Here is a 16,680-nt window from a genome sequence, read left to right as displayed (position 1 = left end):
TGAAATCTGCAATTGTGTATTCCCTCCTGTGTCTTTCAGAGAAGTGTGGCTCAGGCGCTTTCACGGCAGAGCGGCTTGTGCTTTAAAATGTTGAATGGCAACTGAGAAGCTTCCCACTCGGAAGAAAAAAAAAAAAAAAGGAAAAAAAAAAGCAGTAAACCGGCAAGTTTGCCCAAAGTGGTGGGAGCTGCTGAAGCCTCTCTCGGTAGCTCTTCCCTGACGCTGCAGCAGTACAGCCGCCTGCGCTACATACACACAGAAAGAGAGAGGGAGAGAGAGAGCGAAAGAGAGAGCGAGAGTGAGAGAGGGAGGGAGGAGGAGGAGGAGGAGGGAGGAGGAGGAGGACGAGTCAAGCGCTGCACTCCAGAAAGCCCAGCCTTACCCTCTGTCTCTGCTGCTGCTAGTGCTGCAAGTGGGATAGCTGCTCATCACAAAACACCAGTTCAGTCCTCAGAACCGATCCTCATTACACGCCCGAGCGTTGCTGCTGTTGCTGTCTCTAACCCGTGATCTATAGTGATTCTCTCCTACCCGTTCCCTCCCCACCTCCGCTGTAGACTGTGAACCGAGCAACGATTTTTTAAGCAAATGTTTATTCGCCTTTCTCTTAGGCAGAGCTGGTGCACGCTCGGGGCTCTGCATTTTGTGGAATCACGCTGGTAAGAAAACTCATTTCGCACAGATTCCCACCTTCCCCTGTCGTGTCAATGCTTTTGTGAAATAGCTGCAGTCACCGGAACGGCATAAAACTCCAGGGAGGAAGGGGGGCTGCCTTAGATCTCAGACTTTCGTCCTGTTTCCCAGTGCTGTTTGAGCCTTTTGGGCTTTGTTTTCATGCACTCCCTATTTCCATGATTTGAATGTGCCTTTTCAGCGTGCTTGTGGGTTTCCTAGGGAAAAAAAAAAAATCGGAGAAAAGATCAGGGAGGGGGACGAGAGGGCTAGTAGAATAAGCACATGTAAGAAGTAACAGATTTATTTCCGAACAGACTTGCAGCTTCGATGATTGCTAAAACGTAGCGTCACCTACCTGGGTAAGTGGGAAATAAACTTTAACGTTAAGCTCTCCGTTCAACTTTGTCTATCCTAGCGTCCCTAGTTCGCTTCTCCTTTTGACTTTGTGCCATTTAATCGCCTCTGGCATTTGCGTGCTCCTGCCCCTGCGCTGCGGGTGGTGCCTGGCTCCTGTGTCTGTCCTCTCCGGTGGGTTCTCGGAGGGAAAAAGGGGGGGAACCCGGCAGGCTGGAGGGAGAGGGGGGACCTGGGGGCGAGCTCAGGGCAGCCCGTGGAAAGCGACCCGGCGTGTGCGTGTGTGCGCAGCGGAGGGGGGGGTGGGGGGGGGGGAGGGGGGCGGCACGAATCCAGCTGCTCTCTCCCCCTGTGGGAAAACAAGTTGCTGCAAGATCTGTGGGTGCGCGTATTCCTTGCATTAAGCGGTCATTCTGAATAAAGACGCATGCAGGCAGGCGAGTATAATGAATTGTCTTTCTTTCATCGCGGTGACATCTGAGCAAAAGCGGCCGGATACCGAGGTGGTTCAAAGCAATGGTCACAGCTTGTCTTTGTCATTCGGGGCGGCGAGTGAATGTGGGAGGGAGGGAAGGTTGCCACCTCTTTCTCTGGGGAGTCCAGAGGCACAGAGGGGCAGAGCCACGCTGCGTGGAGTCCGCTCGGAAGCGGGAGTGACTGCTCCCAGCTCCGGAGGGCTGCAAGGCTTCGGCCGCTCTCCCCGCCTCGCCAGGACGCAAAAACCCTCCCCCGCAAATGCTGAAGACACTCGGCTTTATATCTGCAGCATCAGCGAGAAAGCCCGGCTCGGCGCAGGCTCAGTGCTCACCGCCGCAGTACCGGACGGAGGAGGGGGGCTCGGGAGCTCAGCATCTTCGCAGCGGGTTAAGTAGGATTAATACCAAATCCCTATTATATTTGCCAAGCAACTTGAATTTATCAAAATTCCCCCTCGCCGTTCTGGAGCTCCGAGAGGAGGAAATTTTGCCCACATTGTAAGATCCAGACATACCAGTACGTAGGGAATACCAGCATACTGCATTACACTGGCTCCCCGCACTAGTAATACAATTGCAACCCGAAGCTCCCGCTGCTCCCTTCCCTTTGTGCTTTTAAACGCAGCCAGGAAACTTAATGTATTCGCCAGGGGAGGGGCGGGATGAAAGCGCTTTTAACCTCCCCGCCATAAACTTTAATCGGATTCCGGGCTGTTGCACGGCATGGACTCCTCGCCTCTTCTCTGCGTTTCCTTCCCCGTTGTCTCCCGTTTCTACTACGGTCTGCTTTGCGAGAGCCTTTTCCAAGCGAATGAGTGATTTCTTTCTCTTGCCATGTGCAATCTCTCCCCCCTCCCCTTCCTACCCTCCCTGGCCTCTCTTACACACACTATGTCTTTCACATGCGGTCTGCGCCCCCCCAGCCCCCTCCCTTTCTTTCTCTTTTGCAGTGTCTTCACATGCAATCCCTCTCTGAATGTGCAATGTCTTTCCTGCTCGGGAGTGCTGCGTCCTTCACAGTGGATTGGTTCCTCTTTCGGAGCAGAGGTAACGGCTCCCCCCTCCCCCCCCCCTTTCTATCATCCCCCCTTCCTCCCCCTCCTCCTTTCCTCCCCCAGGGCAGGCAAACGGCGTGGGAAATGGGCCCGACGTGCGCTGCATGGTGGATGGCAGCGCCGCTCCTGGTCCACGTGCCTTGGCAGCCGGGAGGGGGACGGGGCCGTGCTGGCCGTGTCCCCCCCTCTCCCCCCTGCACCCCGCTTCTTCGTGCGGGGAGGGGAGGAGAGGGGAATCACCCCCGCCCCCTCTCCCCACCACCCCGGCACGGCGGCCAGGGCGCTCACGGCTGTTTGGGGGGCGGTAGGACCGAGCCCAGCTGTTTCGGGCGGGGGAGGTTTCGCCCTCTCGGTGAAATCTGTTGCGCAGTACAGCCCCCCCTCCCCGCTGCCCCCCCTCCTCCCCGATGCACACAGGCGCCCGCTCAGCCACTATCCAGCATTTGCCCTCCTGATCTGGCGAGATCAAGTGGGAAGCGGGATCACAAATGTAATCGGCTGTTATAAATAAAAGAGCCCGAGATGCTGGAGATACACAGAGGGGAAATAAGAGCTCGTGTCCTTAAAGGGAACATCTGATAAGGCCACCGAGGTGGCATCTTGCGTGTGGGAAGGAATCCGTCTTGCTGACATTCGCAGCCTGCTGTACGTGGGGAAATCCTAAAGCAGGCTGGGAGCTTCCTCAGCTCCTCTGCATCCCCCTCCCCTCCCCCGAAGCTCCCTTTCCGACTCTCTGCAGCGGGGCTTTGTTGCTGTTGTAGCTGGTGATTGGAAAGCCAGGGGTCATGGCTAAAATATGCAGATGCCATTAGTGGCTAGCGGATCTGCATGTCTTGGCGGAGCCGGCTCCTGCCGCCCCCGTCCCAACTCGTGCTCGGCGCTTTCAGCCCAGGACGATTGGGTTCTGCAGTTTAGGGACGCCGCTGGCTCCAACCGGAGCGTCACTTCTCGGGGTTGCAGTGGGAACCCACCTCGGCTTAAAGACAGACGGGTTATTTAACTAGCTGTATCACTCTATACGTTAATGTACATTATTATGAGCTCATTTGCGCGCACGCACCCGCGCACACAAAAGAACAAGCTCCCGAAGAGGGAATAAAATCAGGTGGGCTTGGAAGTAACATATCCGTAATAATACGAGGAAAAGGTTAAATACAGTAAACATGACAGCAAATTCGAAAGCAAGAGAAAAACAGCGACAAAACCCCTCCATAAAGCAGTTAAAGCTGTTTGACTGAGGGGAGAAACTAACTCAAGAACTCCACCAAGGGACAAACAGATGAAATGACACCACAGCAGCACTAAGCCCGCGTTGACCTTTCATCTTTCTAAAGTGTCTTGCTGATCTGGTGCAATTCTGTTGTGATCTCTTCACCTCCCTCCCCTACCACAACCTCCCTCCCCTACCACAACCTCCCTCTGGCCGCTTCAGAGCTCCCTTAGTTCGTTGCAGTGAATATAGTGGGAGGTCGGCTGAATTATAGGGAGTGCTGACACTTGCCCGGTGTCTTTCACAGCTTTGCAAAAATGCTTGCTGTGTAGCAGCAGGAAATAGACAGGAGTGATTAAATTATTCATTGCAGCAACAGCATTTCTGATGGACGTTCAAACTTAGGAGTTTAAATAAGGAAACCACAGATTTACTTTTAAGCAGATAATAGCTGCATGTGTGCTCGCTTAACTGAACGCTGGCTAAACATGGAACTAGTTATGTTATTTAAATCCTCTAATTTTTACTCACTGTGAGAATTTTGAACTAGATAACACCATAAAAGTTACTGACAGAGTATAAACAATTTGTATTGGACAACAGTGGTTAAATCTTACATAATTATAACTGCTCATTCTTAGAGTAATATTTGAGGTCTGTTCAAAAATAGGTGGTTGCTTTCTTGCATAAGCACCATTCCGTCATTATTTCACAGTTCTCACATTTACAAAGAATGCTGAAAAGTAACATTTAGTAGAAGGGGTAGTCAGTCTGTTTACTAGGATTTTTATTTTTATTTTTTATTTTTATTTTTTTGCAGTGAATATAGACTTCTTTACATATTGCAAAGATTAATCTTGTTTTCCTTCCTTCCTTCCTTTCTTTCTTTCTAGCTTGCTTGCTTACTTGCTTTCTTGTCATTATTCCAAAGGATCTGTTCTGAAAGGTCTTTTGCAGACAGGGTATTTTTTTTTCCATATGACAAAAATTCTAACCATTCAAAATCATGCATAAATGACAGATAGATTATGCTTGAAATCAGAAGGAAAAATTAATGAAAAGTCTTTACAAAGCATATGAATTTTCATGAGGGAAGGCAGATATGGGGTACATTTATGCTTCATAGGCAACTACTGGATGTTCTGGATTAGTAAGGATATAAACAAGTGCTGTGCCCAGCCTCATTGTTTCATAGATTTTATTTATTTATTTATTTTAATTTAAACTGTTGTTCAATTTCTTTAAATGCAAAGAAAACTATAGGAAAAAAAAAAGCATGTAAAGTGTGTGTGTGCATGAATTGCATGTGCAAAGACGAGAGGGGAAATTATGGATCATTAGCATATACTCTACATCAGAAGATATGACACACTGAGGGGAGATAATTAAAACTGGATTTAATTTAAATGAAAGGTATAAGAACCAGGTAGGATTGACAAAGAAAGAAAGATGTGTTCATTGTCACTGAAAATATTACATGAGTACACTTATGTGTATGGATTCAGTAGCACAGAATACCAGTTACTTTGGGAAATAATGTAAGATTTTTTGATGTAATGCTTTTTATATTTTTTGATATAATGCTTTTCATTTAAAGTTGATATTAATAGTGAGCATATTGAAGGACAAAGTACTTTATAATGTATCCCTATGAGACAGTGGGAACTGCAATGATCTGCTCAGTCACCCAGCAAGCCACTAACAAATGGGTCTTTCCAAGTTCATCAGACCACCGCTTTGCACTTCTATACCTTTTTAATGCATTCTGGATTCAACTCAGTATTTGTCTTTGAATACATGGCAGTTATTACCTCTTTATTTGATGGACTGTTGGAAAGTCAAAACAGTTCATTCTAAGGAGAGTTTAAAATTTGAGTTCCAGAGAACTACATATACAAGGGAGTCTTGTATCGTGAAACCTGATGGATATCAGTAAAACATACTAAACTCTTATATTGTAATAAAGTTATTCTGAAGTTCCTGTTCTCACTTGTTTCTGTCAGCTGGCCTTTATATACTGAACTGTGTAAACAGGCATTCTGAAACCATTTTGCCTCTATGTACTCTTGAAACCTAGTCCACATAATATAACTTTTCAGTTCTATGCTCTACATTTTATTTATATATTTTTATTTTATTTTATTTTTAGGATGTTGCAAGTATCTTTGCTGTGAGATAAAGTTTTCTGTAATATCTAAATGAGAATCACCAGATCACAAAATCTTTTGTCTGATATTCCTAGTGCATTCGGTTCAGCTTTCATTTATTATTAATATAATTTGGGATAGCATAAAAGATCTGGCATGTCTTCCTGAATCTACTGTGTCAACTGCCTGTTGAATTGAAGAGGAAATATCCAAGCAAGATGGCTGTGCTGCAGAATTCAGAGAAAGAACCTTTGATATTAAAATTAAAATGTCATTATGGATAATTGAATTCTGTGGAGTTCAATTCTCTTCTATAAGTTAACTCCAATATATGTTATTGGTTACACCTAAAATGTATTTTTTAAGTCTACACATATTCACTTACTTATTTCTGAACTTTAATGTTTCTGTTTAGTTCATCAGAAATAATCATTGCTCTTCAGCTGAAATAAGGGCCATATAAATACACAGTTATTATAAATTAAGGAATTAAATATGGTGACAAGGGAAGTGATTTAGAGTAGGACCAAGCTGTTGATTGTTTATTGGACCGTCTATTTGGCCTCGATCTGCAAAGAATAAAACAGCTTTACTAGATATTTTATAATGTTAGTCTTCTCATTTCTTTTCATATGAAAAGTGCAACATTAGAACACTTACAGGTTATATTGCTGTAACTCTTATTTAGCTGTTCGTTGCAGAAGCATACTTTTTTTTTCTTTCCCTAATCCTTTGTTGGACCCTAACAGAGTTGTGACTATTCACCAAAAAGCGTAAGGGCCATTCACCTGCTCCCATCTACTGTTAGTGGTGTGACAGAGGAAGAAACAGTGTGAAGAGTCAGTCCCCTGAACTTTCCCTGCACCTTTCTCTATATTGCATAGCTCCAGTGAAGAGCTTTGGCAGTTAGCCAAAATAAGAATTTGAGGTCAGGGAAGGCCCTGCTTATCTCATCCTAAAGAAGGATCCCATAAACACTGAGGAAAAAAATAAAGCCAAATCCATCCAGCAAGCAAATACGTTTTAGGCTGCTAAGCACTGATCAATATGCTGCTTATGAAATGCTTGGCACAGCTACCTTTATTCTCCAAAATAAGAGGGAGTGGGTTGAGCCACCCTTCCTGTAGGCAAGATTACATAGCCAGTCTTTGAAATTGTTTGTCCTCCTGCTGCCTCTTTTGCACTTTTTGCCATGCACAGTTAGCCATACTTTAATGTCAACTTTAACTATTTTGAAGAGTTTTCTTGAGATCATCCATTGCATAATTACATTTTTAGCTTCCTTTATAAAAATAAGCAGTAATGTATGGAGTGGGGTTTTATGACCTACAATATATCTAGAGGAAGAGAGGTACTGATAAGTTTCCACATTTTTCATCTTCTGATAGAAGCCTGACATATCTTCCAGTTCATTCATTCTGTGAGATGATTAAAAAGTTGCTCAACAAACTAAACCTCATCCAGGGCTCAGCAGGAAATTACTGCAATCTAAGCACATTAAAGAACAGACAGCGCAACCAAAGTGTGTCTCTTTCTTTGCCTTTTAAGATCATGGGAAAAGAGAAAAGCAGTCGAATATTATGATAATACTGGAAGCCTGCAGAAGCTGGTTGATAGGTAAGGGTATAGAACCTAATCCAAAGCATACAGAAGTCAATGGAAGTACTTTGACTAAATAAGCTTTGTGTTAGGCATTGAGTGAGTGAATGATGTTTAAAACATTCATGCAGATCTTGAGCAGATGAATGAAGGAAACAATGTGCATTTTAATCAAAATAAATGCTATTAAACCACTCAGTAATGTAAATGATATTTTGGCTGACCTCAGAGGTCACCTTTATGACTCAGAATAAACTGTAAGTGGATCCTTGGATGCTGAATCCTATATCCTATAGTTTGCTAATGCAAGCACTCATGTTGCATAAAATATATATATATATATGTATATTTATAACTGTAACTCTCTTTCTATATAGGTATCTCTTAAAATCAATTAGCAGTTTTACACACTACAGAAAAAGGCCTGGAATTTTGTCACTCATAAGGCTAAAATACTTTTCTTGTTTTCTTTTAATCTTAAATTTATTTGTTATGTACCTATTCAATCTTATGTTGATATTGATCTCAAAGTTCAATACCTGACTATAAACATCTGCAAGATTTGTTTGTCCATTCAGGTGGTTACGGAAAGCATTTCTCTCATGTTAGTCTTCTTCACAAAATAATACAAGAGTTTTCATTTTTGTCTGATGAAATATGTTCTGCATTCCTGACATTATGCTGACTTCCCCTTCATAACCACTCCATTTTTAGTGAAACTTTTAGTGAATCTTTATTTAATATGGAGGTCAGGGATGATTTCTATCTATATTCTACCTGAGGTAATAGCATTAGCCACTCCTTTCCTTTACATCCCTTGTGTAATACTTCATATCAGCATTTTTGATAGCTACTTAATGTTTTGGTAGCTGATAGTCATTCTCTACTTGGTAGTCTAGATCTTTCTTTTTCTCTGTAATTTTCATCTGATGAGCTAGCAATTCACAGCAGAAAATCTTGCTGCACTGCTGTTTGTACTACTAAGTTTAATGCAATTTCTATTATAGAAATCATCAAGGTCATATGATTATTCTTGTATGGTTTTTTATGTTTTCAATGATTCCCAAACTTGGGCTATCTGCACATTTTGGCAGCATGCTCCACGTTTTTTTTTTTTTTTTTTTTTAAATCTAGTCTTTCATTTAAATATTAAAAAAGCTCTGTTGCAAGACTGTCCTTGAAGAATCCCTTTAATAGCACCCATCTGAAGATACAAACACATAACACAATCTGTTGTCCTTTCCTGATTAGTCAATTATTTTATTTTCTCAGTGTTAACTAATAATTTTCTTATGAGATAGTGTGATAAGATGTTTTGAAATCCAGATGAGATTTTCTCCATTTGCTTTGCTTAGAACATAAATGATTAAAGAAAGATATCAAGTAAATGGTATGGTCTACTTGTTGAAAACTTTAGATAGATTTTAATGTTTTCTTGGTGCTTTTGTGTTGTTACTCATTCCTTGTCTCAAAATTTACTCTGAAGCTTTGCGTTCTAAAACCATCTGAAAATCATATTGAGAGATCTGATTACTTCCGCCCTTCAATGACCATTCTCAAAGGCAACCTGCTCACTAGACTTGAATGCTCATCCTGATATGCTTACTAAGAATCCTTGTTCTAGACCCTTTGGTTTCAGGATTCTGCAGTAAGGCTCTCTGATTTCAGTATTTTGTAGCCTTTGAGTCAGTTTCATTTCAGATATGATAATTCTTTCATACCTTTACTTTCGTTAACTGTTTTCCCCATTTCATCATCATGATCCTTGTCGAAAACTGAACAATGTATTAATTTGATTGGGCATCTCTATGGAAATAATTCTAAAATTATTTAATTTTTCTTATTTATTACCTGTTTTACAAAAGTGAAGCCATTACCCTTCCTAGCAATTTTCTAAATAAGATCTGAAGGTTTATATTTGATGCTTTGGTAAGGTCTACAAGGTGATACACTATTTACATATTCTGCTGTTTTGCCACTGCATGTCTCTTGGCCACTGTGCGTCTGTCTTTTCTATGGATTGTCTACATATTGTCTACATCATTCACATGCAAGTTCATTATTTTCCACATCTGAGGACATCATAGAAAAAGAAGGAGAATAAGAGTGAAAAGCTAGTTAGAGGACCCTAGGTCATTCCAGGACAAAACAAGAAGGAAAGGAATTTAGTGTCTTAAAATAGTTGAATAATATATAGCTGGAAGAAGATCCAGGTGAAAAACAAACAAACAAAAAAACAAAAAAACACAAACAAACTGAAAACATGTATGGGTTTGGCATTTTACAGGAAGAGAGCTGTTCAGAATGTCAAATGTCAATCCAAATGAAGAGAGATGTTACTAGTTACTAGATGTTACCAGGTTGAATATAAAGAAAGTAGTGAGATTTTTGAAGTTTTAGGCTTTGATGAACAAGAAAAATCCAGACACTACAAAAAATTGTTCCAAGACAATTCTTCCATCAAGCACCTTAGAGAAGGTTAGAGAGTGAGATTAGAAAGAGAAGATTAAAAATAGAATAATAGGAGGAAGAAAATATATATTTTTTTAATTTTATGAACAAATGCAATTAAAATTTTATAAGGGAGAAATGAGAAAATGCAGATTTCGGAAAGCTGAGGGAGTTCCAATTTTCATTTTAAAATGAAATCATTTAAAAACATATCAACACAGTTGGGACAATCTACTTTTTAAATGAGTTATTTATCATTTATTTACTAACTTTTGTTTTTCTTTTTTTAAAACATTTTGGCATTTTTGGGATAAACTTCTATTTATTCCCAAAGGAGACTCCATGGCTCTTATTGTGGATGTACGTAATTTACTGCAGTTCCAAAAAGTTCATAAAGACAAAGTAAGGAGAAGAAAAAAATTCTGCCTTTTATCCAATGTGCTATTCCTGGAAGAAGTTAATGACTTAACTTGGTATTAGTACTATTCTGAAAGTTATAAGTAAGAAGGATAACTTCAGAGATTTTGATTTCATGACAGTTCCCACAATATATCCCCCTTTTTAAAAGTCAGTTATTATTTTACTGAGCTTTAGAATATAACTTCTTCCCTCCACACTTGAAACTGTAGTTAAATTTTTGAAAAAAAGTCATATTGATTCAATGATATGTGATAATGAAGATAGATGGTTGAATTTTATAGAACTGATTATGAATTTTACAGAAAGTCTTATTTAAACAATTTTCAGCACTTTCGTACATTTCACTAAGAACCTGATCTTTTTTCAAGATGCTACCTTTTGTCTGAATATTAAAATCCACCCAAGTTTGTTCTAGCAATAATCCACTGAAAAACTTTGCATAAAATTATTGGGGTATTCCTAAATTTTCAGAAAATAATTTCCCCAAGGATTTCATTCACATTGGGTGTGGTCTAAAATGTAATTGACTAACACCTTCTTGACAGTTTTAGCTCATTGTCCAGAAAATACTCTCTTAAGATATGTGATCTCTCTTTGGGACATGACAATGCGGACTGAGGATCTGCCAGGTGTAAACACCTGGATGAAAGGTCTGAATAGTAAGAAAAGGATGAAGAAAGATTCTTGTATTTTCTAAGTATCAATGATGTCAAAAGGAATTGTGAAATTTATTATAAAGTTATCCCATTCATGCTCTCTATAAAGAATGGCAACATCATCTATATTTAGTTGTTCAAGTAGCAAAGGCTTATTCAGCAGAATAAAATGATGTCCTTATGACCAACCATGCAAGCATCACTAATATAGCATATGACTAATATATATTTTGGTTTGTTTATTTTTTGACCGGGAAATGATATAGTCAAAATTAATGTCCAAACTAAAGACTATTATCAAGAACATCAAGCCATCTGGACTTGGTCCTGTGCAACTGGCCCTAGGTGGCCCTGTTTGAGCAGTGGGGTTGGACTAGCTGACCTTCAGAGGTCCCTTGCAACCTCAATCATTCTGTGATTCTGATTCTCTAACACTATTGCCAGATTAAACACAAGTTAGAAAATATCAGAACAATGCTGTCAGCAGACCCTTGATTTAGATGTCATTGCACCATCCATTACAATGCTTGATTGCAATCTTATTACATGTTCATGTACTCTTTCCCCCACTGAATTTCAATTTCAAATAATGAATAAATAAATAATAAATAAACAAAACACAAAGACGAAATAATGAAACAAATACATTTTAACAAATTAAAACATTAACATTTTATTTAATTACAAAGAACAAATGTGTAATATTACACTTGATAAGTAACTATTTAATATTTTGATCTTTTCACATTCAGAGTTTGTCTCAAGGCCTTATTTACAACACATTGGTCAAGTAACATCCTGGACTCAGAATTATTAAATTTAATTTTTGTGATGTACATCATTGCATTGTCTAAACTATTAAAAATAGTAATTAATTTGTGAAGAACTGTATTATCTTGGGGGTTATTATGATTCCAGCATTACAAATGGAAAGATGATATGGAAATGATCAAAAATATCCACGGATTTAGGATAGCTAATTTTATTTAGATACATATTTTGGGGAATGCTTAGAATTATGTAGTTTTTACATGTACAAAACAAAACTTTCACTGACATAAGATATATTTGGGATGCTCATTTCTCTGTAAATTAGTCTCAGGATTTCAGGTAAGAATTCAGATGAAATTGCAATCAAAATGTTCTGTCTGTAACTTAATACCATGGAGGAAATCTATGGTGGAAGTGAGTGCCAGATTCCAGCTTTAAAGTACAGTGTTCTAACACTATGAAACACTGTTTTCCTCTTTGATTTCACTTCAGAGAAGGTCATTTCTCTACAACAAAGAAAGTAGGACTCTTGGGGAAAGATATGACTCTAATGAAAGGCTATGTCAGACTGTACAAGTACAAGTGGGCAGAACTATGATTCCACCTATAACTTCATTTCCATAATTTTCTAACTATGAAATGAGCATTTCATTTTATGACCCTAATAATGTTCTCTTAACATAATTGTGTGGCATATAGTAATCTATGTTGAAGACAGAGGACAGCAAAGATCCCTATCTCTACAAAAGGAAATGCATTTAGGTCTAGAGGTCTTTGGAGAAAAAAGAACTAGGGTGTGGGGGAAGACCCTTGAATAAGCATGAGTGGGAGACATGATAGTAGAATTTCCCAAATGTTCCAGTCTTCTCTCTGGGCATCTTTTGCTTTATGTGTGATAACATTTGTTAGAATGGATGATTAAGTCTTTATAGGTTTCATAGACAGAATGTAACTCTGGATACCCGGTACCCTGAGCTGGTGGAAGTGAATGGGGAACAGAATGTGGCCCTTATAATCCACAAAGAAATGGTTGGCGACCTGCTACAGCACTTAGATGTACACAAGTCGATGGGGCCGGATGGGATTCACCTGAAGGTACTGAGAGAACTGGCGGAAGAGCTGACCTAGCCACTCTCCATCATTTATCAGCAGTCCTGGCTATCAGGGGAGGTCCCAGTAGACTGGCAGCTAGCCAATGTGATGCCCATCTAGAAGAAGGGCCAGAGGGTAGACCCAGGGAACTAGAGGCCTGTTAGTTTGACCTCAGTGCCAGGGAAGCTCATGGAGCAGATTGTCTTGAGTGTCATCACGCGGCACTTGCAGAGCAAGCAGGCGATCAAGCCCACTCAGCATGGGTTTATGAAAGGCAGGTCCTGCTTGACAAACCTGATCTCCCTCTATGACAAAGTGATGCGCTTAGTGGATGAGGGAAAGGCTGCGGATGTGGTTTACCTTGACTTCAGTAAAGCTTTCGACACCGTTTCCCACAGCATTCTCCTGAAGAAACTGGCTGCTCATGGCTTGGACTGGTGTACACTTCACTGGGTTAAATACTGGCTGGGTAGCCAGGCCTAAAGAGCAGTGGTGAATGGAGTTAAATCCAGTTGGAGGCCGGTCACTACTGGTGTCCCCCAGGGCTCAGTATTAGGGCCAGTTCTCTTCAATATCTTTCTCGATGATCTGGATGAGGGGATCGAGTGCACCCTCAGTAAGTTTGCAGATGACACCAAGTTAGGTGCATGTGTCTATCTGCTCGAGGGTAGGAAGGGTCTGCAGGAGGATCTGGATAGGCTGGACCGATGGGCTGAGGCCAACTGTATGAAGTTCAACAAGGCCAAGTGCCGGGTCCTGCATCTGGGGCGCAACAACCCCAAGCAGTGCTACAGGCTGGGAGATGAGTGGTTGGAAAGCTGCCTGGCCAAGAAGGACCTGGGAATACTGGTTGATAGTTGGCTGAATATGAGCCAGCAGTGTGCTCATGTGGCCAAGAAGGCCAACAGCATCCTGGCTTGCATAAGAAGCAGTGTGGCCAGCAGGTCTAGGGAAATGATTGTCCCCCTGTACTCGGCTCTGGTAAGGCCGCACCCTGAGTACCGTGTTCAGTTTTGGGCCCCTCACTACAAGGACATGGAGGTGCTGGAGCCTGTCCAGAGAAGGGCAACGAAGCTGGTGAGGGGTCTGGAGAACATGTCTTACGAGAGGAGCGGCTGAGGGAGCTGGGGTTGTTTCACCTGGAGAAGAGGAGGCTCAGGGGCGACCTTATCGCTCTCTATAGGTACCTTAAAGGAGGCTGTAGAGAGGTGGGGATTGGTCTATTCTCCCACGTGCTTGGTGATAGAATGAGGGGGAATGGGCTAAAGTTGCACCAGAGGAGGTTTAGGTTGGATGTTAGGAAGAACTTCTTTACTGAAAGGGTTATTAGGCATTGGAACAGGCTGCCCAGGGAAGTGGTTGAGTCACCATCCCTGGAGGTCTTTAAAAGATGTTTAGATGTAGAGCTTAGTGATATGGTTTAGTGGAGGACTTGTCAGTGTTAGTTCAGAGGTTGGACTAGATGATCTTGGAGGTCTCTTCCAACCTAGATGATTCTGTGATTCTGTGTGATTCTGTAATTTAGTGGAACGACTCGTAAGACAGAAGATTCAGAAATGAAAAGTAGTCCATGAAGGGAGCTAGAAAGGATCAGGTTGCCAGAGAGGTAACATAGATGTAATGACAACTGGGTACCGTTCTGTAAAAAATGTTTGTGTGACCAGTTAAATTTTACTGAGATTAGGTTAGTTTAGGATAGGTTAAATCAGTCTGGAATACCTATCTGTGGAAGTAAAAACTTCAGCCAGTTCCTTTCATCTAGGAATATCTATTTTTCTCAAAGGAGTATGCAATGTAAAATATATAAGCAGTTCAAAACACTTAATTGAAGTCATATGAGATATTATACAACGGGGAATTGGAGAACTGGAGAAAAACACATCTACTCTATATTCAATTAACTATATTATTAGGCTACAGAATTAGGTAGCATTTCTTTCCCTCCTTTTCCTCCAGAATATCTCGTGTATACTTCCACCCAGTCTCCCACTTATTGCAGGTTTTGTGTCCACTGTGCTACATATCAGATAGGAAGAAAGCACCTTGAGACTTAGTTTAGTGTGATCAAGAATGTTTTCCCATTGAGGGAAATGGAAGAAAGTCTTGCCAGACAAGTTGATTTACCTAGGTCCAGTTTCAGGGATTCCTTTCCCTGAAATACATGTATAAGTATATATATATATATATATATGTATATATATAAAGTATATTTGGTTACCTCACAATAGACAGAAAATATTTGGCAAGCAGCTGTTGACAGATGTAAAATTCTATAAAATCATAGATTCGTCAATAGGACATGAAAATTGTTTATCAGTGATGTGCAAAATATGGTCACTTTTCTCTAGTTAGTTTCATCTGCAGAAAGACTTGGAACTAATCATTTAGGCTGCTTTTGTTTCTGTTATATGTACTTTAAAAGAAGAAATAGTAGCTTTTTAGAAAATACCCTTGTTTTTAATTAGCAAGAAGGATTAGATGTCAGCTAACTGCCTGTAGACGAATGAAAGCATCATTACTGTTCCTCAGTCATGCTGGAAATGTAAGATCTAAGTCTGAGAACAGCCCATATAACAGTGCTTTCTCACCATGCAGACACTATCATCAAAGCCACCACTCAAGCCCCCTGTCACATCTGACTTGCTGATTCAAAAAACTGCCCTTGGGTCAGACTGAGGACTAATCACTCATGAAATACTGTTTTTAAAATAATACTTTGCTCTTTATAAAGGTGAAAGTAAGCTTTTAAATATTTGGTTCTTGCTTTATGTTTTCAATAGCAAGATTTCTATTAGCAATTCTTCATTAAACCTCATACTGTAGAGATACAAAAATATTCCTATCCTCTGGATGTTCAGTTGGACTTGAAACATATTTAAGAAGAAAAAGGCATACCTTTCTAAAAAAAGGACACATTTCCATTTTAAAGAAGAGAGCCAAACTCTCATATTTGATGTACAAGTAAAATGCAGCCAGAATCCCACTTGTTTGCATCCTACTCTTGATAAGCTTTTTTTGGTTGACTGGTTTGCTTTCTTCAGTGTTTTGTTTCCCAGACCTGTCTACTTTTTATAAAAATATCTACGTGCCAATTTAAGGCATTCTGAAGTCAATCACTTGTAAATGTAAGCGTGTATTATGGGACTTTCCTCCATTTTAATGTGGTTAATGAATATGTTCCCATGACTTTTAAATGGTCTGGTGCCTCAGCACATTTTCAAAAGTACTCTATTTGAAGACATTTCCATTTATAATGGGGCTTAAATCTCATTTCCCTCAATATCTTCCCTCAGTTAGTCTTTTTTAAGGCTTCTCCGGAAAAAAAAAATATATCTCAGCTGCTGCTCCTGCTCTTAATGCTTTCCTGGTATCAGTAATAGCAAAAACCGACTGATGCTTCACACTGCTACTCTTATAGAGACAATATGCAGACACTGCACTACCCTCCATTCATGACTGAAGAGCTCTGAGTTACCATTTCATATTACCTACATGCACTGCTTCTGCTTTGTGTGTCTGCTAAAGCTTCATGACTCACTTTAGTCTTTGTGACTTTACATTTACTCTGTAGGAACAGAGTAAGACTGGTAAAGATTTGCTTAATTTCAAGCTACTGCAGATCCTAACTGGAAAAAAAAAAAAGTCACCTGAAATAGTAGTTCAGACAGTTTTCAATGAGTGAAAGGAGGCAAAATAGAAAGTGAGAAAAGAGGTGAAAGTTATACTATTTGATTGTGTCCTTCACTTGCTGAGTCAGCAGGAGCCAAGAGCTCT

The 16,680-nt window shown here is 40.6% G+C and overlaps 1 protein-coding gene across 10 annotated transcripts in view; it reads left to right on the top strand.

Moving 5' to 3' along the window:
* Positions 1–522: 522 nt before the first annotated feature.
* The window catches only part of LOC136790655 (uncharacterized), a 52,138-nt gene continuing 35,980 nt past the window's right edge, over positions 523–16,680 (top strand). For 3 of the 10 annotated variants that reach the window (XR_010830998.1, XR_010830999.1, XM_066995745.1), the window contains exons 1-2: positions 1,357–1,892; positions 2,456–2,552. Coding sequence is in view for 3 of the 10 variants with exons in the window: in XM_066995745.1 (XP_066851846.1) it covers positions 1,476–1,892; positions 2,456–2,552 (514 nt within the window). In the remaining 7 variants the exon portion in view is untranslated. The other 7 variants (XR_010831003.1, XR_010831001.1, XM_066995744.1 and 4 more) reach the window with 7 other exon arrangements.

This window comes from Anser cygnoides, chromosome 4, assembly GCF_040182565.1.
Source record: "Anser cygnoides isolate HZ-2024a breed goose chromosome 4, Taihu_goose_T2T_genome, whole genome shotgun sequence".
Lineage (NCBI taxonomy): Eukaryota > Metazoa > Chordata > Aves > Anseriformes > Anatidae > Anser > Anser cygnoides.
Note: the sequence above shows the minus strand (reverse complement) of the source record. Positions and strands in the feature narration are given on the sequence as shown.